At 39.5% G+C, this 25,379-nt stretch overlaps 1 protein-coding gene across 1 annotated transcript; it reads right to left on the minus strand.

Moving 5' to 3' along the window:
• Nucleotides 1-1,362: 1,362 nt before the first annotated feature.
• hgsnat (heparan-alpha-glucosaminide N-acetyltransferase) lies at nt 1,363-25,316 on the minus strand. Its single transcript, XM_061905158.1, has 18 exons — nt 24,985-25,316; nt 22,921-23,039; nt 15,557-15,684; nt 13,744-13,859; nt 13,483-13,552; nt 13,348-13,417; nt 10,533-10,636; nt 10,224-10,300; nt 10,115-10,145; nt 9,885-10,045; nt 9,696-9,811; nt 9,514-9,635; nt 6,109-6,235; nt 5,960-6,046; nt 5,476-5,553; nt 3,766-3,836; nt 3,461-3,573; nt 1,363-2,015 (listed from the first exon to the last, which is right to left on the minus strand). The coding sequence occupies exons 1-18, from the start codon at nt 25,046-25,048 to the stop codon at nt 1,834-1,836; spliced, it is 1,836 nt and encodes a 611-aa protein (XP_061761142.1). The 5' UTR covers nt 25,049-25,316; the 3' UTR covers nt 1,363-1,833.
• Nucleotides 25,317-25,379: the final 63 nt, after the last annotated feature.

The raw sequence follows: 25,379 nt of genomic DNA on the forward strand, positions 1-25,379 counted from the left end.
TTGGTCACTAACAAGTTGGAAATAAACTCCCAACAATGTTTAGTCAGTCACATTTGTAAATAAACTCCCACAACAATGTTTAGTCACTAACAAGTTGGAAATAAACTCCCAACAATGTTTGGTCACTAACAAGTTGGAAATAAACTTCCAACAATGTTTAGTCAGTCACATTTGTAAATAAACTCCCAACAGTCAGTAGTTGATGTAGATTGTCAGTTGAATATTACATTTGTGGTCTGTGAAAAGCTGAAAAATATTAAGATGCAAACAAAATACTTTTATTGAAAGAGGAACTGCAGGAATTCTGCATTTTATTATTTATGGCAACACCTTTTTCTCTCATGCATTCTAAATGTTGAACAAATGCCAGCAAGAGTCATCTGACTGTGGAGCCAATGAGTCCATCTATTCTTCCTATGAAATGCTTGAAAACATTCATACTTGTTATACGATGTAAGTAGAAGTGTAACAACATTCATATTAACATGTAATATTTATAAAAACATCCACTCTTGTTATTCGATGTAAGTGTAATAACATTCATATTTACATGTAATATTTATAAAAACATCCAAAGTCTTGTTATACGATGTAAGTATAAGTGTAATAACATTCATATTAACATGTAATATTTACGAGTTTTAATCCAACGGTGGCGTATATATTTCACAGATGCATCACAAGGTTCACCATTTCCTTCGACAACAACACTACTAATCATGGCAGACAACATAATAAAACTATTACTTACTGTACAACGTCTTCTCTCACTGGGATGCTGACACAAAGGGCTAAAAAACAGGCGTCTTTTCGTGTCTTCTTGGCCATCTGAGGGTCTAAGTTGGATCTCAAAGTTAGCCAACTAGTGGGTTTAGGTCCGCAACCTTCTACTATACAGGTGAGAGACATGATGTATCATCTACAATTAACTTTCACCAACTCAGAGGCCATGCACCAGCTCAATATATCAATATAGCTTTAGCCCTCTGGGATCACTGCTAGTTTGTGTTAGTGCTTATAATAACAATATTGGTTTATAATAATATTGTCTATACTTGGTTTATAATAACAATATTGTTTATACTTGTCATATTCAGGTCACATGTAAATTGAGTATTTTTTTAGATGGTTATTTAGTTTTATGGTAAAAAGTTATCACGACTTCCATTGTCTTCAATATAAGAGGACTTACGTTTATGTTTCCGATGCATTACAACCATCTTCTTGTCTCTCATCAGGACTGAGAATTCCCTCGAGTTGTTGGTCAACTACTTTGTTAGAACCATCATGTGTCTGTAAGATGGTTATAAGTACACCTCTGCATAACGTGCTATTATCATGAAAGAAAAAAATATGATCAACTTACAGCAAATAATCATTTTAATAAAATTGTAACATTTAAAGTGCATCAATTTGTCTGAAGTAAACACGTGATGTGTTGAAGTACAATTGTTGACTGACTCCAGACTTTTGATGGTGAGAAATGAAATGACATGAAAAATAATGAATAGAAAAGTCATGATGAAGTCATCTCCGCTCTGGTCACATGACTTACATCAATCAAGTCTTACCAATTCACATCCCTCAAAAGTCCAGCAAGAGAAGGGCCGTCCTGGACATGACTTGGTTCTTCCTGACAAGTCATCTGTGTTGTGTGAGGACCACGAGAGTCCTGTTCATGTGTGAGGACCATGAGAGTCCTGTTCATGTGTGTGAGGACCATGAGAGTCCTGTTCAGAAGAATGGAGGAAACACTAATGCAGCCTTTACTTCCCAAAGAGGTTTTCAGCAAAGATGAAGAGAAAGACAAAGAAAGAAACATTCTGGAAGCTTCTATATCTTCCAGAAGATCTTCTTCCTGTAGAGCAGATAAGAGATGAGGAGCCAGGAAGAAACTGCCAGCAGGTTCTGTGAGAGATGCTCAGCATGAGACTGAGTGTTGCTCATCTGCCAGCGGAAGGGGAAGTAGTCCTCAAACACCTCGTGGCCCACGTAGACCAGGATGGAGTTCATGCCTGGACCATGGCAACAACAAATGGTAAACAATATTAAACAACAACAACAAAGTAAACAATCAACAACAGGTCAGCAGAAGGGGAAGTAGTCCTCAACCACCTTGTGGCCCACGTAGACCAGGATGGAGTTCATGCCTGGACCATAGCAACAACAACACATGGCAAACAATCACAAGCCTGGACCATGGCAACAACAACAAATGGTAAACAATCAACAACAACAAAGTAAACAATCAACAACAGGTCAGCAGAAGGGGAAGTAGTCCTCAAACACCTCAGGGCCCATGGCAACAAAAACAAATGGTAAACAATCAACAACAACTTAAGAGTAAACAACAGCTGAATAGCAAACAATAAACAACAACTCAAGAGTAAATAATCAACAACAACAACTGAAGATTAACTATTCAAGATTAATCAACAATAACAACTGAAGAGTAAACAATCAACAACAATAACCACTGAAGAGTAAACAATCAATAAAAACTAAATAGTAAACAATAAACAACAACTCAAGAGTAAACAACAACTGAATAGTAAACAATCAACAAATAAAGATTAAACAATCAACAAAAACTGAGTAGTAAATAATACACAACTGAGGAGTAAACAATAACAACAATTGAACAATAAACTCAAGAGTAATCAACAACTGAAGAGTAAACAATAATCAACAAACTGAATGATAAACAACAACTGAATAATAAACAATCAACAAAGATTAAACAATCAAAAACTGAATTGTAAACAGCCTGAATGATAAACAATTGAATTAAATGTGCATAAACTACAGTATTTATGTACAACTAGATGTGTATGTGTACAAAGTAGAGTGTGTAAGTGTACAAAGTAGAGTGTGTAAGTGTACAAAGTAGAGTGCGTATGTATACAAAGTAGAGTGCGTATGTATACAAAGTAGAGTGCGTAAGTGTACAAAGTAGTGTGTAACTGTAAAAAGTAGAGTGTGTATGTGTACAAAGTAGAGTGTGTATGTGTACAAAGTAGAGTGTGTAAGTGTACAAAGTAGTGTGTATGTGTCCAAAGTAGTGTGTATGTGTCCAAAGTAGAGTGTGTCAGTGTACAAAGTAGAGTGTGTCAGTGTACAAAGTAGAGTGTGTCTGTGTACAAAGTAGAGTGTGTCAGTGTACAAAGTAGAGTGTGTCAGTGTACAAAGTAGAGTGTGTATGTGTACAAAGTAAAGTGTGTATGTGTACAAAGTAGAGTGTATAGGTGTACAAAGTAGAGTGTGTAAGTGTACAAAGTAAAGTGTGTCAGTGTACAAAGTAGAGTGTGTATGTGTACAAAGTAGAGTGTGTATGTGTACAAAGTAGAGTGTGTATGTGTACAAAGTAGAGTGTGTAAATGTACAAAGTAGAGTGTGGATGTGTACTAAGTAGAGTGTGTATGTGTACAAAGTAGAGTGTGTATGTGAGTGCCATGCTGACCAGGGTAGCAGAAAGGTGCTCCTGACCACCACTTGTTGACGTCCACCACGTAGTAGAGCAGGGACAGCAGCACAAAAGCAAAGCATGCCAGTGTAGTCACATAGGACAGAGACCTGCAAAGAGTACACGGTAATATTACAAAGTACTTTGACATTACAAGTGTAGTCACATAGGACACAGACCCGCAACGAGTAAAATACTACTAAGTACTTTGACAATACAAGTGTAGTCACGTAGGACACAGACCTGCAAAGAGTACACAGTAATACTACAAAGTACTTTGACTAGTGTAGGACAGACCTTACCACAAGTTCTTATTGACAGGAATGAATCCCTGGTCTGTGGAACACTTGGTGAGAACTGCTGAAATGACTCCCTGTGTGGTCATCATACACAATATTAAAGCACATAACAATAGTAAACAATAGTACATAATATTAGAGCACACGGAAAGGCGCTTATAAATACAATGTATTATTATTATAGCAATAGTACACATTATAGTACATAGCAATAGTACAAAGTACAAAAGCAGTGAAGTTGTCAGGTTGTGTAAATGGTAAATAAAAAGAGAATACAACAAATCCTTTTCAACTTATATTCAATTGAATAGACTACGAAGACAAGATATTTCATGTTCACACTGACAAACTTTCTTTTTTGCAAATATTAGCTCATTTGGAATTTTATGGCTGCAACCTGTTTCAAAAAAGCTGGCACAAGTGGCAAAAAAGAGTGAGAAAGTTGAGGAATGCTCATCAAATACTTATTTGGAACATCCCACAGGTGAACAGGCTAAATGGGATTAGGTGGGGGCCATGATTGGCTATAAAAGCAGCTTCCATGAAATGCTCACTCATTCACAAACAAGGACGGGGCGAGGGTCACCACTTTGTCAATAAATGCCTGAGCAAATTGTTTAAGAACAACATTTCTCAAGCAGCTATTGCAAGGAATTTAGGGATTTCACCATCTACGCTCCGTTATATCATCAAAAGGTTCAGAGAATGTGGAGAAATCACTGCATGTAAGCCATATTACACACCTTCCATCCCTCAGGCATCAAAAAGCCACATCAGTGAGTAAAAGACATCACCACATGGGAACACTTCAGAAAACCACTGTCAATAACTACAGATGGTCGCTACATCTGTAAGTGCAAGTTAAAACTCTACTGTGCAAAGCCAAAGCCATTTCTTAACAACACCCAGAAAGGCTTGGCTGTGCCCAAGCTCTAAGGTGGACTGATGCAAAGTGTTCTGTGGTCTGAGGAGTCCACATTTCAAATTGTTTTAGGAAACTGTGGACGTTATGGGCATGTAACACACTGGTACAAATGCCTTTTTTGCAAAATGTTGCTGACATTACATTTTTGGTTTGCAAAAAAGAAGAGTTTGTCAGTGTGAACATGAAATATCTTGTCTTTACAGTCTATTCAATTGAATATAAGTTGAAAAGGATTTGTTGTATTCTGTTTTTATTTACCATTTACACAACCTGACAACTTCACTGCTTTTGAACTTTGTACACTATACACACACTACACAATAGCACTTAGTAGACAAATACTACACAATAGTACTTTGTAGACAAATACTGCACAATAGTACTTTGGAGACAAATACTACACAATAGTACTTTGGAGACAAATACTACACAATAGTACTTTGGAGACAAATACTACACAATAGTACTTTGGAGACAAATACTACACAATAGTACTTTGAAGACAAATAATACACAACAGTACTACGTAGACAAATACTAAACAATGGTACTTTGTTGACAAATACTACACAATAGTACATAGTGGAAAAATACTACACAATAGTACATAGTAGACAAATACTACACAATAGTACATTGTAGACAATGGTACATTGTACATAAGCAAACAGGAAACAACAATACAACAAAGATCACATCACTTCAGACACAACTTGGTGGAAGATTGTGTCGCCATGACAACCAAGTCATGCTAACGTGGCCTAGGTGACATCATTATTGGTACTTACCAAAAGGAGAGCCCAAATGAGGCACCTGGAGACGATGCTAGAAGGACGCTCTCTGTAGTGTAAGATGATCTTACCTGCCTGGAAGATGGAGGACAAGTTCACAAGAGGCCAGCATCATGACAGCTAGCAGACACACCTGCATGCCAACATCATGACAGCTAGCATAGCAGACACACCTGCAGGCCAGCATCATGACAGCTAGCAGACACACCTGCAGGCCAGCATCATGACAGCTAACATAGCAGACACACCTGCAGGCCAGAATCATGACAGCTAGCAGACACACCTGCAGGCTAGCAGACACACCTGCAGGCCAGAATCATGACAGCTAGCAGACACACCTGCAGGCTAGCAGATACACCTGCAGGCCAGAATCATGACAGCTAGCAGACACACCTGCAGGCTAGCAGACACACCTGCAGGCCAGAATCATGACAGCTAGCAGACACACCTGCAGGCCAGCATCATTAGAGGTGGCACACACCTGTAGGCCAAGGAAAGCCATGAGGATGGAGTTGATGGTTCCAAGAAGGCCCTCAGGATCGTATGGCACCTGGGTGAGGTAGACCACCTAGGAGGAGAAGCACCTTCAGGTAATGAGCACACTTTTCACGCGGCCTGCAGCGCACTAACCCGTGAGGAAGGAGTCTGGTACATGTGCTTCTCTCCTAGCAACCAGCGGTCCACCAGAGCAGCTGCTCCACCCGTGCAGTTGGCGTACATGCCCATGTCCCCGATGCCACCTGGACCCAGGTAACCTCTGTGCCAGGAAAAAAATCAGTCTGCTCCACTTACCATCTAGTACCTCTACCAACATCTATTTCATACTTTTCTAAATAATGTCATCTACCGGTATTTCATACTTTTCTAAATAAAGGACAGCACAAAAATGTAATTATTGTCTCTATTGTAACAAAAAGTAGATGAAGCATGTTTATTATTGTCATTTAGTGCTTGAATAAAATGTTGAACATAATAGACAACTTGTCTTTTAGTAGTAAGTAAACAGACTCCTAATTAGTCTGCTGACATATGCAGTAACATATTGTCATTTATACACCTATTATTTTCTACACACTATGAGGGACAAACTGTAAAAACTGATTATTAATCCACTTGTTCATTTACTGTTAATATCTGCTCATTTTCTGTTTTAACATGTTCTATCTACACTTCTGTTCAAATGTAATAATCAATGTAATATTCTTCTCTTTGATACTTGATATGACTTTTGGATGATACCACACATTTAGGTCTGGATCACGCTGATACCAAGTCGTTACAGGATCATATATCGGTCATACTCAAAGTCCTCATGTGTCCAGGGACATATTTATTGACTTTATAAACATATGAATTTTAAGAAGGAAAAAAGGTTTTGTGATGATAAAAACTATTGATGTAATCATAGTCGTATCGACTAGATACACGATTGTACTTGGTATCATTACAGTGGATGTAGGGTGTAGTTCCCCCCATGACATTTGTTTCAGGCGTACTAGCTTGCTGTTAGCAGTGTTCTATTGTATCCTCCTACAGGGTGTAGTGAAGCATGTTCAGCTATTCCTCATCCTCCAGTGATGTTACATGTAAGAAACATACTTCGTCAGCCAGGATTAGTGATTTAGAAGTAGATAAAACACTGTGGATGGATGTTAGCTGCATGTCTTAAAGCTGCTCTTAATGAGGGTGTTTCAGTGTTAAAACTTCACCTTTATCTTCACTTTTTACACCAAAATGCATCCATTCTCCTTTTTCTGTCTACACACTGTGTCTGCATGTAAGTACTCTGTGTGTGTGCGCTGCCCAACATGCTCATCCTCCTCTGCTGGTAAAAGCAACCATGTTACCTTGGACGACACGCCGTCATGGCACATAAAAAAAAAAAAAAAGATGGGGGAACTGGTATTTTCCCAACAGAGTATTGATTCAGATCGAAAGGTGGATCGGTGCGGCGTCTTCAGTAATGCGGACGTTGTACCAATCTGTTGTGGTGAAGAAGGAGCTGAGCCGGAGGGCAAAGCTCTAAATTTACCGGTCGATCTACGTTCCAATTATCACCTATGGTCATGAGCTTTGGGTCATGACCAAAAGGATAACATCACGGGTACAAGCGGCCGAAATGAGTTTCCTCCGCCGGGGCTCTCCCTTAGAGATAGGGTGCGAAGCTCTGTCATCTGGGAGGAACTCAAAGTAAAGCCGCTGCTCCTCCACATCAAGAGGAGCCAGATGAGGTGGTTTGGGCATCTGGTCAGGATGCCAACCGAATGCCTCCCGAGGGAGGGCACGTCCAACCGGTAGGAGTCCACGGGGAAGACCCAGGAGACGTTGGCCTGGGAACGCCGCGGGATCCCCTGGAAAGAGCTAGACGAGGTGGCTGGGGGGAGGGAAGTCTGGGCTTCCCTGCTTAGGCTGCTGCCCCCGCGACCCGACCTCGGATAAGCGGAAGAAGATGGATGGAAGTATTGATTCAACAGTACGTTATAGTATACTAGTACTGGTATACTGCACTAGTACAGTGATACTATACTAGTACTGATATACTGCACTAGTACAGTGATACTATACTAGTACTGATATACTGCACTAGTACAGTGATACTATACTAGTACTGGTATACTGTACTAGTACACTATACTAGTACTGTGATACTATACTAGTACTGGTAGACTATATTAGTATCATTATACTATACTAGTACTGATATACTGCACTAGTACAGTGATACTATACTAGTACTGGTATACTGTACTAGTACACTATATTAGTACTGTGATACTATACTAGTACTGGTAGACTATATTAGTATCATTATACTATACTAGTACTGGTAGACTATATTAGTATCATTTTACTATACTAGTACTGGTTTACTGTACTAGTTCTGGTAAACTATACTGGTACTGTGATACTATAGTAGTACTGGTAAACTATACTAGTATCATGATTCTATACTAGTACTGGTATACTGTACTAGTATCGTGATACAATACTAGTACTGGTATACTGTACTAGTATCGTGATACAATACTAGTACTGGTATACTATACTAGTACCGGTACACTATACTAGTACTGTGATACTGTACTAGTACTAGTATACTGTACTAGTATCGTGATACTATACAAGTACTGGTACACTTTACTAGTACTGTGATACTATACTTGTACTGGTATACTATAATAGTATACTATACAAGTACTGGCACACTATACTAGTACTGTGATACTATACTAGTACTGGTATACTGTAGTAGTATCATGATACTATACTAGTACTGGTATATTATACTAGTACTGGTAGACTATATTAGTGCTGTGATACCATACTAGTACTGTGATACCATACTAGTACTGGTACACTGCACTAGTATCGTGATACTATACTAGTGCTGGTATACTATACTAGTATCATGGCATTATATTAGTACTGGTATACTATACTAGGACTGTGATACTATACTAGTATTGGTATACTGCACTAGTACACTATACTAGTACTGTGATACTAAACTAGTACTATGATACTCAACTAGTACTGTGATAATATACTAGTATTGGTATACTATACTAGTATGATAATATATTAATACTGGTATACAATACTAGGACTGTGATACTATACTAGAATCGTGATACTATACTAGTACAGTGATACTATACAAGTACCGGTACACTAAACTAGTACCGTGATACTATACGAGTACCGGTACACTAAACTAGTACCGTGATACTATACGAGTACCGGTACACTAAACTAGTACCATGATACTATACTAGTACACTCTACTAGTACTACTCCCGTGCTACTATATTAATACTGGTATTTTGTACAACCCTAGTGAAGAATGAACCACACTAGACTGGTACTGGGCTCCTTCGAGTGGCAGGACATGTAGTCTGTTTGTCTTCCTCCATCCAAACCCAGTGTGACTGTTCAAAGCGTGTGTATGAATACTTTGACCTAGTGAGTTTGACTGGCGCTCACTCAGTGAAGCCCTGACAAGCTGAGCTGAGCAGAAAGGTGAAGAAGCCTCACGTTGGGCAGCCTGGCACAGGAAGCAGGAAGGTCAGGCAGAGCCAGAGGAGCTCCAGGAGGAGCACAAAGATCCAGGCAGGCCAGTAGAGCAGGACATCCATGCAAGAGGACCACCAGCCGTCCTACATCCAGACACAAGATGACTGTCACAATCACGGCATGCAAGGTGTCATGTCACAGACCGTGGGCAGCATGTCAAGGTGACCTCGAGCCACCAGCAGGTCCAGGCAGGCTACAACCAGGTAGGACCAGGACAGGCGCTGCAGCACACCCGGGATGCGCAGGTGCTCCCACGACACTGTGGCATGTTGAGGAGATGCATTCAAGGACAGCCAGGATCAGGGAGAAGAAGGCAGCAGCTGCATACTCACAAGAGCCCTGGCAGTAGTTGGGGTTGATGACCAGCACGCCCAGGATGAAGAGCTGCAGGCTCCTCCACACCACCTTCTTCAGCAGAGAGCGCCGGCTGCAGCCCGAGCGCAGCAGCGAGTTGACTGACAGAGCGGTGGATGTTCCCATGATGAAGACAAACCTGGGAGGGCAGGGATGGTGTGACAAACATATTGGTGTGACGGAAGGAAGGAAGGATGGATGCTGTTACCAGGGGAAGACCAGGTCTGCAACGGTCAGTCCTGGAATGACACAAGGGGTTCCTCTTTACAAGAATCAAGCAACATAGGAGGAGAAGGCAAGGAAACCATGAGTCCCACCATTCCAGCTCTCATGCCTGAAGAACCAGTATCGACCGCCTCCGTAGTTGACAAACACCATGACCAGCAAGGAGAATCTGCCAGGCGGGACAAGTCATGAGGAACTACAAAGACTGATGTCTTCACCGTAACCAGCAACAAGTCATGAGGAAATACAAAGACTGATATCTTCACCGTGACCATCAACAAGTTATGAGGAACTCCATGACTACCAACTCCAAGTGTCTCCGCAGTGGACAGAAGGTCTTGTCACTACCACATCTACTCTACAATGTCTACCAAAAAGATTGACAGGTGGTGAAGAAGTACCCTCTGAATGTGTCCAAAGATCTCAGCCTCTTGCTGGGACTAAGAGGAGGTGGGAGGATGTTGTCAGTAACTGGTGTCACCGTCCTGCCAGGGGAGCCCAGTTCCTGCAGGATGACAATCATCTAGATGAGTGAAGACATGCAGAGTCCACCAGTGCACACGGCAGTGGACAACATGAGCAGACTAAGTCACACAGCAATAAAGGAATGTCTCTGGCTCCCAAACAGGGTGCGAGAGGGTTCACTCTGTGCATGCATGGAAAGAAGATGAGAATATTCAAACATGAGACCAAGGAGCCAATATGTCATTTGTTGGACAACAAAACAAACCCCAGAGCCACTTTAACTCCTTGGGGGAAATGCACTTCAAAATACTCAACATTTGGTCAAGTACACTTGCTTTTTATGAACTTATTTTTGGTAGAATGTATTTCACATTTACATTACAATGCTAAAACAAATCAGATGTATTGTGTTAGAAAAGAATACTTGCACTATCATTATTATTATTATGTATTGTATTATGATTAGTTTGGTCTTAGAATAATTCTGACAATAATCTTTTGTGGTACTAAAGAAATGTAAAAATGCATGACTGGCCCAAGCATAATGAGGTGAATACTATTTTTTATATTTTCCCTTCTTATTCCTATTTTTAGCTTCCAGTCAGTGCATATGAAGCTTGACTAATTGCACAGCTTACCTTACATGGAACTGATTATGGCGCACCGGCACACTTTAAAACTAGATGTAGTGTATACAGTCTATTATTCATGTAGCATTGCACGTAGCACTTTTGAAAAACAAAAAGATGTTACTCTACACTTTATTTAGAAAAGAGTGCACCTGCACCCAGCCAAAGTAAGGGGAGACAGTGTTTCAAGTAAATGGATGTATTTTCTGTACAAACCCACGTAAACTACCTACTCACTAACTTCTCGTGTGTGTGTGTCTGTGTGTGTGTGTGTGTGTGTGTTTTATTTCTTTTCTCCAGGTACATTGCAAAAGTATGAACCAACCTTCACTACAAAGCCTGAAAGTGTGTGAGTGAGTGTACGTGAGCGTGCGTGTATGAGTGAGCGTGCGTGGATGAGTGAACGTGCGTGTATGAGTGAACGTGCGTGTATGAGTGAACGTGCGTGTATGAGTGAGTGTGCGTGTATGAGTGAGTGGGTGTGCGTGTATGAGTGGGTGTGCGTGTATGAGTGAGTGTGCGTGTATGAGTGGGTGTGCGTGTATGACTGAGCGTGCGTGTATGAGTGAGTGTATGGGTGAGCGTGCTTGTATGAGTGTGCGTGCGTGTATGAGTGTGCGTGCGTGTATGAGTGAGTGTGCGTGCGTGTATGAGTGAGCGTGTATGAGTAAGTGTGCTTGTGCGGATGAGTGAGTGTGTGTGTATGAGTGAGTGTGTCTGTGTGAGTGTGCGTGTATGAGTGAGTGTGCGTGCGTGTATGAGTGAGTGTGCGTGCGTGCGTGTATGAGTGAGTGAGCGTGCGTGTATGAGTGAACGTGCGTGTATGAGTGAACGTGCGTGTATGAGCAAGTGTGCGTGTATGAGTGAACGTGTGTATGAGCGAGTGTGCGTGTATGAGTGAGTGTGCGTGTATGAGTGAGTGTGCGCGCGTGTAAGAGTGAGTGTGCGTGCGTGCGTGTAAGAGTGAGTGAGTGTGCGTGAATGAGTGAACGGGCGTGTATGAGCAAGTGTGCGTGTATGAGTGTGCGTGCGTGTATGAGTGTGCGTGCATGTATGAGTGAGTGTGCGTGCGTGTATGAGTAAGTGTGCGTGTGCGGATGAGTGAGTGTGTGTATGAGTGAGTGTGCGTGTATGAGTGAGTGCGCGTGTAAATAGTCCAGAGATGTGAATGGGTCTCTCCATGTGCCCTGCCAGCGCCCATGCTCATTTTGCTTAGCCTGTCAATGAGCTGCTCCATTGTACATTAGCATTAAGCTCACAGCAACATTTTACTTAGTTTTACACTAACATCTTGGGAAAAAATATCAATGAACCACCTCAAGTTATTGTTTTATCTGTAATCCAAAAGACTGTTGACATATTTGGCAAAGTAAAGTGCAACATTCACATTAGCCTGTCTTACCTTTTATAACAAACAACAATTGAAAAGTAGGGCACAAATACATGTTATTACTAATAACTTAACACAGATTTGTTGTTCAGTGTACATACCACAAAACATTTCTTATATATGCATCAATCTAATCATGATGTCACATTGACCACGCCTCCCATATGCCACTAGCCACGCCCCCACAGCCACATTTTTATTGGCATTGTGAGGGAAACCCTGAATTGTTTGGAGATGTAAACCATGACATGACAACCATGATATCCCTCACATACTGTACATCAGTGGTCCCCAACCTTTTTGTAGCTGCGGACCGGTCAACGCTTGATAATTTGTCCCGCGGCCCGGCGGGGGGCAGAGGGAGATTTTTATTTAATTTAAATTTTTTTTATTTTTTTATTTCATTTTTTTTTTTTTTGTCATGAAAAGGGAGGTTTTTTGGGTTGATGCACTAATTGTAAGTGTAAATTGTGTTTTTGATTTAATTAAAAAAGTGAAAAAAAATCAATAAATAAAAAAATTCTTCTGCGGCCCGGTACCAATCGAGTCCGGTGGTTGGGGACCACTGCTGTACATGATACACGACACAGCAGAGAGGCACAATATACATCTAAATAAACACAACATATAAATAAACACAATGTGTACATATAAATAGGCACAAGGTACCTATAAATAAACACAATATGTACATAAGCATGATGTAGAGTGGTTGTGAAATACGTCACTCACAGAGTTAATGAGTCTCTGGGTCTCAAAGGTACCACCAATTCGGAAGAGGAGTCCACTCACCATATTCAGTCTGAGGAAGGGATAAGAAAGTGGTGAGACAGTCCAGGATTACTACCGGGTGTAATCATGACTTACCCCATGATGGCTCTCAGAAGAAGAAACATTAAGGCCAGTCCTCCAAAGACCAGGACTGCCACCAAGATGGCTGCACAGAGAGTCCATCATGTGTACTGTTACATGTGTAGCACTCACATATGTAGCTGTTGACTGCTTCTCTAGTACTTTTACATGTGTACCGTTACATGTGTACTGTTACATGTGTCACACCCACGTATGTAGCTGTTGACTGCTTCTCTAATACTGTTACATGTGTACTGTTACATGTGTAGCACTCACGTATGTAGCTGTTGACTGCTTCTCTATCAGTCTCCATGGAACAGTTGACTGTAGACCTGCTGACGTTCCTCAGCCACAGAGAATAGTTGCCATGCTCTCCAAAGTGGAACACCAGTCTGGAAGCCAAAGAACAGGAATGCCATCATTCATTTCTTCACTAACTTCTCACACCATGCATTCTTCTCTACAATGTAGGACTGGACTGGACTAACATTAGAACATTCTTCTTTACAATGTAGGACTGGACTGGTCTAGCATTAGAACATTTTTCTCTACAATCTAGGACTGGACTGGTCTAACATTAAAACATTCTTCTCTACAATGTAGGACTGGACTGGTCTAACATTAGAAAATTCTTCTCTACAATGTAGGACTGGACTGGTCTAACATTAGAAAATTCTTCTCTACAATGTAGGACTGGACTGGTATAACATTAGAAAATTATTCCCTACAATGTAGGACTGGACTGGACTAACATTAAATATGCATGACAAATATGCAGCTTGATCCCAGATCATTCTTTCAGGAAGGTCTTGCCCTTCACTTGTGGAGCAGACTGAAGTTAAAGAACTTCAACAAATGGCAACCATGAAGACTATGTGGTTGATAAAGAGTTAATTGACAAGCACTTGACAAAGATGAAGACTATGTGGTTGACAAAGCGTTAGTTGACAAAGATAAAGACTGTGGTTGATAAAGAGTTAGTTGACAAAGATAAAGACTATGTGGTTGATAGAGTTAGTTGACAAAGGTGAAGACTATGTGGTTGACAAAGAGTTAGTTGACAAAAGATGAAGACTATGTGGTTGACAAAGAGTTAGTTGACAAAGATGAAGACTATGTGGTTGATAGAGTTAGTTGACAAAGATGAAGACTATGTGTGGTTGCTAAAGAGTTAGTTGACAAGCACTGGCAAAAGATGAAGACAATGTGGTTGATAAAAAGTTAGTTGACAAAGATGAAGACTGTGGTTGACAAAGAGTCAGTTGACAAAGACTAGGTGGTTGATAAAGAGTTAGTTGACAAATATGAAGACTATGTGTTGTTGCTAAAGAGTTAGTTGACTAGCACTTGAAAAAGATGAAGACAATGTGGTTGATAGAGTTAGTTGAAAAAGATGAAGACTATGTGATTGATAAAGAATTAGCTGACAAAGATGAAGACTGTGGTTGATAAAGTGTTAGTTGACAAAGATAAGAACTATGTGGTTGGTTAAGACTTAGTTGACAAAGAAGAAGAACATGTGGTTGATAAAGAGTTAGTTAACAAAGATGAAGACCATGTGGTTGATTAAGAGTTGACAAATATGAAGACTTTGTGGTTGATAAAGAATAAGTTGACAAAGACGAAGACCATGTGGTTGGTAAAGAGTTAGTTGACAAAGATGAAGACCATGTGGTTGGCAAAGAGTTAGTTGACAGAGATGAAGACAATGTGGTTGATGAAGAGTTAGTTGACAAAGATGAAGACGATGTGGTTGATAAAGAGTTAGTTGACAAAGATGGAGACCATGTGGTTGATTAAAATAGTTGACAAAGATGAAGACTATGTGGGTGATAAAAAGTTAATTGACAAAGATGAAGACCATGTGGTTGATAAAGAGTTAGTTGACAAAGATGAAGACCATGTGGTTGATTAAGAGTTAGTTGACAAAAATGAAGACTATGCCGTTGATTAAGTTAGTTGACAAAAATGAAGACCATGTGGTTGATAATGAGTTAGTTGACAGAGATGAAGAGTATGTTTGGTTGATAAAGAGTTAGTTGACAAAGATGAAGACTATGTGTGGTTGCTAAAGAGTTAGTTGACTCACGTGCATAGGAGCAGGCTGCTGTTGACTTGTAGAGTGATTGCATGCTGGCTGCTGACCAGGAAGTCCTGGGAGTTGTTCTGGTCTGGACTAGTCCCAGCAGGGACCACACCCAGCTGCTGATAGAGACACTGGACATCCAAGACAAGTTAGTTTCCACATCTTCACAACCTTGCACATCTTTACTGTGGGCTGTCAATGTTCATCTGAATAAATAAGTTGACTTAACTTAGTTGTAGTCAACAAACTATTTCCACTGATGAAAATACGACGATAACGAACGAAAACAATGACAAAATAATACAACGCAGTCCAAGATGTTGACATGGACAAAATCCAATCCTGTTTTGGTTGGGACAAGTCATCCAAAAACAGTAGTGTGTGGGAGAGGGGCGGGGCTAAATCACAGTAGTGTGTTGGAGAGGGACGGGGCTAAATCACAGAGGTGATCCAATTAGAACTACTGTCTTTGTGAGGCACACTGTTTGATTTCTACCTGAGAAAAGCAGCCAATAAATGTCTTCTACACCTGGGAGAAATAAGACTTCACCGTTGTAACACTCCGCAAAAAAACTTGTAAAACTCAGCCTCCAATTTTCACACACTTGATGCAGCGTCTGCAGCCTAATGATCATTGTTTGGATACACACTGAATGATCAGGACACGTACACAATGAATGATCAGGACACGTACACAATGACTGATCAGGACACGTACACAATGAATGATCAGGACACGTACACAATGTATGATCAGGACACATACACAATGTATGATCAGGAGACATACACAATGAATGATCGGGAGACACGTACACAATGAATGATCAGGACACATACACAATGAATGATCAGGACACGTACACAATGAATGATCAGGAAACGTACACAATGAACGATCAGGAAACGTACACAATGGATGATCAGGACACGTACACAATGGACGATCAGGACACGTACACAATGACTGATCAGGACACGTACACAATGAATGATCAGGACACGTACACAATGCATGATCAGGACACGTACACAATGTATGATCAGGAGACATACACAATGAATGATCGGGAGACACGTACACAATGAATGATCAGGACACGTACACAATGAATGATCAGGACACGTACACAATGAATGACAAGGACACGTATACAATGAATGATCAGTACACAATGAATGATCAGGACACGTACATAATGAATGATCAGGACACATACACAATGAATGATCAGGACACAATGAATGATCAGTACACGTACACAATGAATGATCAGGACACGTACACAATGAATGATCAGGACACACACACACAATGAATGATCAGGACACAATGAATGATCAGGACACGTACACAATGAATGATCAGGACACGTATACAATGAATAATCAAGACACGTACACAATGAATGATCAGGACACGTACACAATGAATGATCAGGACACGTACACAATGAATGATCAGGACACGTACACAATGAATGATCAGGACACGTACACAATGAATGAACAGGACACGTACACAATGAATGATCAGGACACGTACACAATGAATGATAAGGACACGTACACAATGAATGATCAGGACACGTACACAATGAATGATGAGGACATGTACACAATGAATGATCAGGACTTGTACAGAAGGTAACATTTTACAATGACATGCAGGGACAAGCACTAGAGACTAGTCTTGTACTACCCCACAGATGAACCAATTGGATAAGTAATATATCTGTACAGTGCACTTTAATAAGTAATATATATGTACAGTGCACTTTAATAAGCAAGATATCTGTACAGTGCTCTTAAGCAACATATCTGTACCTGCAAATTTCTAACCCGCCTTTCTTGTCCGGGATATACCCCGCTTTCCTTGTCCAGGGTCTACACCGCCTTTCTTGTACAGGGTCTTCCCCGCCTTACTTGTCCAGGGTCTACCCCGCCTTTCTTGTCTAGGATCTATCCTGCCTTCCTTGTCCAGGGTCTACCCCGCCTTCCTGGTCCAGGGTCTGCCCTGCCTTCCTTGTCCAGGGTCTACCCCTCCTCCCACCCGAGTGCAGAGGGACAAACGGTAGAAAATTAATGGACGTAATTGTTTTAAAACCATTTTTCCAGAGATGTGTTTTAATATTTTAGTTGACTGGAATGTAGAGGAATTTAGTGGATGAAAACTAAATCCAGTTAGACCAGACCAGGACAAAGTACACATGTGGACCATAAAGATTCTTAATCCGGCCCGCCAGACCATCTACTTCATTTTTCACATTGTTTAAACCTTTGACACCAGAAGTGTGGTCATAGTCACCATTATCATGTGCACTCATCTTTTTAAATGACCAAGTCTTCAACTTTACTAACTCTTTCTATGCTTCCAATCTGCACTTTTCACTCTTATAGCAGTTATTACTGTAATATTTTGAGCGTTATGAGTTATTACAGTAATACTTTGAGTGTAATAGGAGTTAATACAGTAGAATTTTGAGTTATAGGAGTTATTACTGTAACATTTTAAGTGTTATAGGAGTTATTACAGTGATACTTTGAGTGTTATAGGAGTTATTACAGTAATACTTTGAGTGTTATAGGAGTTATTACAGTAATACTTTGAGTGATATAGGAGTTATTACAGTAATGTTTTGAGCGTTATTACATTAATATTTTGAGTGTTATAGCAGTTATTACAGTAATATATATTCAGAGTTAGGAGGTATTACAGTAATATTTTGAGTGTTATAAGAGTTATTACAGTCATACTTGCCAACCTTGAGACCTCTGATTTCGGGAGGTGGGGGGGGGGGGGGGCGTGTTTAAGAGGGGAGGAGTATAATTCACCAACTCGAGTATTATATATATATATAAATATATATATATATATATATATATATATATATATATATATATATGTATGAAATACTTGACTTTCAGTGAATTCTAGCTATATATATTTATTTTATTATATATATAAATAAAAGTAATGGTTACATATCCGACGGCACTTATCAAATACACAGTAATAAAAACACAGTTGTTCTACTAACCGTACTGTGCTTGCTGGTTACTAAAAAAACAACAACACTTACCGTATTTCCTTGAATTGCCGCCGGGCATGTAATATGCGCCTGCCTTGAATTACTGCTGGGTCAAACTCGCTCCCCAAATTTATTAGCGCATTCTTACTTTTACTGCCGGGTCAAATTTGTGACGTCACAAGTGACGCTTCTCCTGTCGTCTTTTTCAAAATGGCGGAAAGTGTTTTTTTGCTTTTTCTATGTTTAAACCAGGGGTCATGTTCCACAACCATACGGATCACACTGATGGTTGTGATATAAAACAACTTTAACACTCTTACTAATATGTGCCACACTGTGAACCCACACCAAACAAGAATGACAAACACATTTCGAAAGCTCATCGGCTCTGTAACACATTATAAATGCAACATAACACTTGCCCAGAATGCCATGCATCTATGACCCTTAGCTATATTATACAACCCGCTAGCACCAAACCCCCTCCCCCACGTGCGTCGGTTGAGGTGGGCGGGGTTGGGGGCACGTGTATAATATAGCCAATAGTCATGGATGCATGGCATTCTGGGTAATTGTTATGTTGCGTTTATAATGTGTTACAGAGCCGATGTTTTCCAGAAATGTGTTTGGTGTGGGTTCACAGAGTGTGGCGCATATTAGTAAGAGTGTTAAAGTTGTTTATATCACAACCATCAGTGTAAAAGGTGTGGCTGTTGACCAAGTATGCATTGCAATATCGTATGAGAAGCAGCGAATTGCATGCGTCCGGCCGGCACGCAGATAGCATGGTGTAAAGGTGGGCGCGATGACATGTTGTAGAGCAGTGGTCCCCAACCACTGGGCCGCAGATACATTTTTTAATATTTTTTTTTTTTATCGCACTCAATTTTTTACTGCATGCCATTGGTAAGCGCAGGGGTGAGAAGAGGTTTTAAAATTATTAGCGCCTGCTTACTTTTATCGCATGCCTTGAATAAGCGCAGGAGTGAAAATAAGTTTTAAATTAATTAGCACCCTGGCGGCTATTCAAGGGAATACGGTACCTTTCACTATTTGAGCAACCATTGTTCTGCCATTTGCGTATTGGCGAGCGATCACCGAATCCGGGAACATATCCTTCACGGATTTGTTGTAGACATCCGCAAATGAAAATGGGATGTTGCTTCCAGCTATCAGCACAGCCATCTTTGTCTCAGCATAAGTTACACCATCGGGTGTCCATTTTGCGAGGTGGCCCATAATACTGGGTTGTGAACGATGCTGCGCTGCGGACTTTTTGTGCTTCGCTGACCTTTCATGAATGAGTATATCCGTTCGGCTACCGTGTTCAATAGAGAAGTCTGTTCTACAAAATTTACAGGCAACATACTCCTTTCTCTTCGAACTCTCCTGGATGAATTGAAATTCTTGTTTCCATTCGTTTTGGAACTTGCAAGCGTATTTCTTCATTTTGCTCGTCTACGGTGTAATATATTGAGTTGGAGTCAATAACCAGGCGAGGTGATGAAGTTACGTCTCTTTACTGTGGGCTTCAGAACAGACTCCCTAATGCATATGTTCCTTGACTGCACTTAAAATGTAGAATATATTTATATTATTCATATATTATGAATTATGTATATAATATATTATAATTATATTATTTATTATTATCATTGTTTATTGTGAGCGAACTGTGGTGCTGAATTTCCCCCAGGGATCAATAAAGTACATTCTATTCTATTCTATGAACAGTAGATGGCAGTATTGTCCTGTTTAAGAGGGTCACAACATTGCTGAGTCAGGTCTGCATGGAGCGTGGCCTCCAGCGCCGCCTGAAATTCGGGAGATTTTCGGGAGAAAATTTGTCCCGGGAGGTTTTTGGGAGAGGCGCTGAATTTCTGGAGTCTCCCGGAAAATCCGGGAGGGTTGACAAGTATGATTACAGAAATAATTTGAGTGTTAAAGGAGTTATTACAGTAATACCTTGAGTGCTATAGGAGTTATTACATTAATATTTTGAGTGTCATAAGAGTTATTATGGTAATATTTTGAGTGTCATAGGAGTTATTACAGTAATATTTTGTGTTTTAGGAGATATTACAGTAATATTTTGAGTGTTACAGGAGTTATTACAGTAATATTTTGAGCGTCATAGGAGTTATTGCAGTAATATTTTGTGTTATAGGAGTGTTTACAGTAATATATTGTGTTATAGGAGTTATTACAGTAGTATTGTGAGTGTTGGAGTTATTACAGTAATATATTGTGTTATAGGAGTTATTACAGTAGTATTGTGAGTGTTGGAGTTATTATAGTAATATTTTGTGTTATATGAGTTATTACAGTAATATTTTCAGTGTTATAGCAGTTATTATTGTAATATTTGAGTGTTATAGCAGTTATTACTGTAATATTTGAGTAATATAACAGTCATTACAGTAATATTTTGAGTGTTATAGCAGTTATTACAGTAATATTTTGAGTGTTATAGGAATTATTACAGTAATGTTTTCAGCATTATAGATTTTGAGCGTTATAGAAGTTATTAGAGTAATGTTTTCAGCGTTATAGGAGTTATTACTGTAATATTTTGAGCGTAATAGGAGTTATTACTGAAATATTTTGAGCGTTGTAGGAGTTATTACTGTAATATTTTGAGTGTAATAGGAGTTATTACAGTAACATTGTAAGTGTTATAGGAGTTAAAGTAATATTTTGAGTGTTATAACAGTTATTTCAGTAATATTTTGAGCGTTATAGGAGTTATTACTGTAATATTTTGAGTGTTATAGGAGTTATTACAGTAATGTTTTCAGCATTATAGAAGTTATTACTGTAAAATTTTGTGTGTGATAGGAGTTATTACAGTAATGTTTTCAGCGTCATAGGAGTTATTACTGTAATATTTTGAGCGTTATAGTAGTTATTACAGTAAGATTTTGTGCGTTATAGGAGTTATTACTGTAATATTTGAGTGTTATAACAGTTATTACTGTAATATTTTGAGCGTTATAGGAGTTATTACAGCAATTTATTGAGCGTTATAGGCGTTATTACAGTAATATTTTGAGCATAATAGGAGCTATTAAAGCAATATGTTGAGCGTTATATGAGTTATTACAGTAATATTTTGAGCATTATAGGAGTTATTACTGTAATATTTTGAGTGTTATAGGAGTTATTACAATAATATTTTAAGTGTTAGGAGTTATTACAGTAATATTTTGAGTGTTATAGGAGTTATTACAGTAATGTTTGCAGCATTATAGGAGTTATTACTATAATATTTTGAGCGTTATAGGAGTTATTACAGTAATGTTTTCAGCGTTATAGGAGTTATTACTGTAATATTTTGAGCGTTATAGGAGTTATTACTGAAATATTTTGAGCGTAATAGTAGTTATTACGGTAATATTTTGAGTGTTAGGAGTTTTTACAGTAACATTTTGTGTGTTATAGCAGTTATTACAGTGATATTTTGAGCGTTGTAGGAGTTATTACTGTAATATTTTGAGTGTTACTGTAATATTTTGAGTGTTATAGGAGTTATTACAGTAATGTTTTCAGCAATATAGGAGTTATTACTGTAGTATTTATTACTGTAGTATTTTTAGCGTTATGAGTTCTTATAGTAATGTTTTGTGCCTTGTAGGAGTTATTACTGTAATATTTGAGTGTTATAGCAGTTATTACAGCAATATTTTGAGCGTTATAAGAGTTATTACAGCAATATGTTGAGCTTTATAGAAGTTATTACAGTAATATTTTGAGCATTATAGGAGTTATTACAGCAATATGTTGAGTGTTATATGAATTATTACAGTAATATTTTGAGCATTATAGGAGTTATTACTGTAATATTTTGAGTGTTAGGAGTTATTACAGTAATCTAGGTAACAGCAGCTCAGACAAGGAACTAAGCAGAGTGGGCAGGGCTTGTTTCCACAGAAGACACATTTTTACAACAAATGTCTGCATAAAAGTAATAATATATCATACTGTGGGTGTGTTTTACACTTTGTGACATTGTTTTTGTGTGTTGCCTGATTGTAAAAGATATACGGTCTGAGAACTAAATATGTTGTTAATATTCAGTCTTTTAGTGTTCATAGGTAATATTGTAAATCCCACTTTCTTTATTTTCATGCACATTCTGGGTCTCCCATTCAGTAAAAAAATGTAAAATTCCATTCAGTTTTTTTTAGGTGGTCTGTCATAACTTTTGTGGAACTCTATGGGACATTGTGACTTTTGGTATTAGTCTTCCTGGAAAAAAAGGGAGGCCAACACACAGTGTACAGATAAATGTGTACACATTGTTTCTCTCAAAGCGAGTGAAGAAGTGTACCGTACCTGATAGCAGCGCTGAGACAGCCAGGACACGACAACATCCGTGTCCAGCTGATTGATGACAGTCAGGACGGCTTGGTCCATCTTTAGGCTGCTGTGTTGCTTGTAGGGAGACGCAGCAGCTGCAGAAACATCACAAAGATACGTCCTTCAAGTGCACACGCAGAAAGAGAAAGTTGAAGTTGTCTTTAGTCTTTGTAACGATTAGTCTTTGTAACGATCACTCTTTGTGAATTGATGACATCATTGATTGACTATTTAAAGGCCTACTGAAACCCACTACTACCGACCACGCAGTCTGATTATATATCAATGATGAAATATTAACATTACAACACATGCCAATATGGCCTTTTTAGATAACTAAATTGCAATTTTAAATTTCGTGCGAAGTATCCTGTTGAAAACGTCGCGGTATGATGAAGCATGCGCGTGACGTCACGGATTGTAGCGGACATTTTTATCCCGCACCGATCCCAGCTATAAGTTGTCTGCTTTAATCGCATAATTACACAGTATTCTGGACATCTGTGTTGCTGAATCTTTTGCAATTTGTTCAATTAATAATGGAGATGTCAAAGAAGAAAGATGTAGGTGGGAAGCGGGTGTATTGCGACCGCCTTTAGCAACACAAACACAGTCTGTGTTTAATTGTTTACATTCCCGAAAGCTGAGGTGAAGCTTTGCTATGGAACAGAGCGGTCAAGCGAACACGGTTCCCTACCACATATCAACCGGCAGGTTTTGGTGAGAAAATGGTGGAAATAAGGCGTCTCTTACCGTAGACATGAACGGAGAGTTTGCGTCGTTCTTCCTGCAGCTGCGGACTCTCTTGCCTCCTCCTAACGGCCACCCCCAACCGTTGGATGCTTACACCGTGGAGGAGGGGGGAAAAAAAATCTCAGCCTGGCTGCTTTGCCTCGTCGAGAAACGTGGCTTCCATCGAAGACACTGGCGGTCACCACACCCTCCGACTTTCAGGTACCATATATTCTCACTAAAACACTAGTAACACAATAAGCAGATAAGGGATTTTCCACAATTATCCTAGTAAATGTGTCTAATAACATCTGAATCGTTCCCACTGCCCTCGTCTTTTTTTTTTCCTAGTCCTTCACTGTCACTTTCCTCCTCTACAAATCTTTCATCCTTGCTCAAATTAATGTGGAAATCGTCGCTTTCTCGGTCCGAATCGCTCTCGCTGCCGGTGGCCATGGTTGTAAACAATGTGAGGATGTGATGAGTTCCACAACCTGTGACGTCACGCGCACATTGTCTGCTACTTCCCGTACAGGCAAGGCTTTTTTATTAGCGACCAAAAGTTGCGAACTTTATCGTGGATGTTCTCTACTAAATCCTTTCACAAAAATATGGCAACATCGCGAAATGATCAAGTATGACACATAGAATGGACCTGCTATCCCCGTTTGAATAAGAAAATCACATTTTAGTAGACCTTTATTTGTCCTCTGATAAAGCCAAACATACCTTGAAGAATTGAGTTCCTGCCTGCATAGTTGGGTGCGATTTAAGAAGTATGACGAATGTGAAGAAAATATATTGCACACATTGAGCAGAGGAGAGGAATAGGCTTAATGCTGGCACAAAAACATGCGAGTCTGTTGGCTGGTTTAATGTGACGAATACACTTTACTATGCTTTAATGTGACCATTACACTTTAATATGCTTTAATGTGACCATTACACTTTAATATGCTTTAATGTGACCAATCTACAGTGCTGGTCACAAGTGTTGTAAAGAACATGATGTCATAGCTGGCTTCACTTTCCAATCATTTCTACAAGATGTAGTGATTGGGGCACATACTTGTGGCTCACATAAACTTTCATGACGTATGCTTCTTTTATCATTCTTTTATCAAAGTCATTTTACAATAAATGAAGTATGCCCACTTTCTCTTTACAGTTAGTTTTTTTGGAGTGTGTATATATATGTATATATATAATGTAGGTATATAAATGCAAGACATGTTAGCAGTTAGCTTGGAAAACAAGTAGTTGGCTTGCCAGCTAAGTGCTAACTAAGAAGGGAGGTGAGTAACTTACGTCCCGCTGCCAAAGGAGCCACACACACGGCCAAGACAGCCAGATAAAAGTGATGTGTTGCCATGTCTGTGTCATGTGTCGCACATGATTCTCTCTCCCTCAGATGTAGATGTTGTCTTTGTGCTCGTCTCTGTCACGGCTCGCCGCCTTTGCAGCGACGGCAAGCGACAAGGGTCAAAGTACAACATGTCCCAAATAGTTTGCTGTTGTACTCATGGTTTTGCTGTCCACCATTCCGCTCACACACATTCAATATTTAACTTTGCATTAAAATATTAAAAAGTCAATATTATTACAAATATACTCAGAGACAAAAGTGGCGCATGCGCGTCAACGTAAATGGGGGCAAGGTTGTCTAATCAATTATCGAGCAGTCGAGTGCGGTGCCTTCAATC

The sequence above is a fragment of the Nerophis ophidion genome, linkage group LG01 (assembly GCF_033978795.1).
Source record: "Nerophis ophidion isolate RoL-2023_Sa linkage group LG01, RoL_Noph_v1.0, whole genome shotgun sequence".
NCBI lineage: Eukaryota > Metazoa > Chordata > Actinopteri > Syngnathiformes > Syngnathidae > Nerophis > Nerophis ophidion.

Coding starts and splice junctions, on each gene's coding strand:
- hgsnat (XM_061905158.1), bottom strand. CDS start 25,048: ATGGCAACACATCACTTTTATCTGGCTGTCTTGGCCGTGTGTGTGGCT. Junction 15,685..22,920: donor TGTCTCAGCGCTGCTATCAG/GTACGGTACACT, acceptor TTGGATGTCCAG/TGTCTCTATCAGCAGCTGGG. Junction 10,637..13,347: donor CCCAGAGACTCATTAACTCT/GTGAGTGACGTA, acceptor GTCATCCTGCAG/GAACTGGGCTCCCCTGGCAG.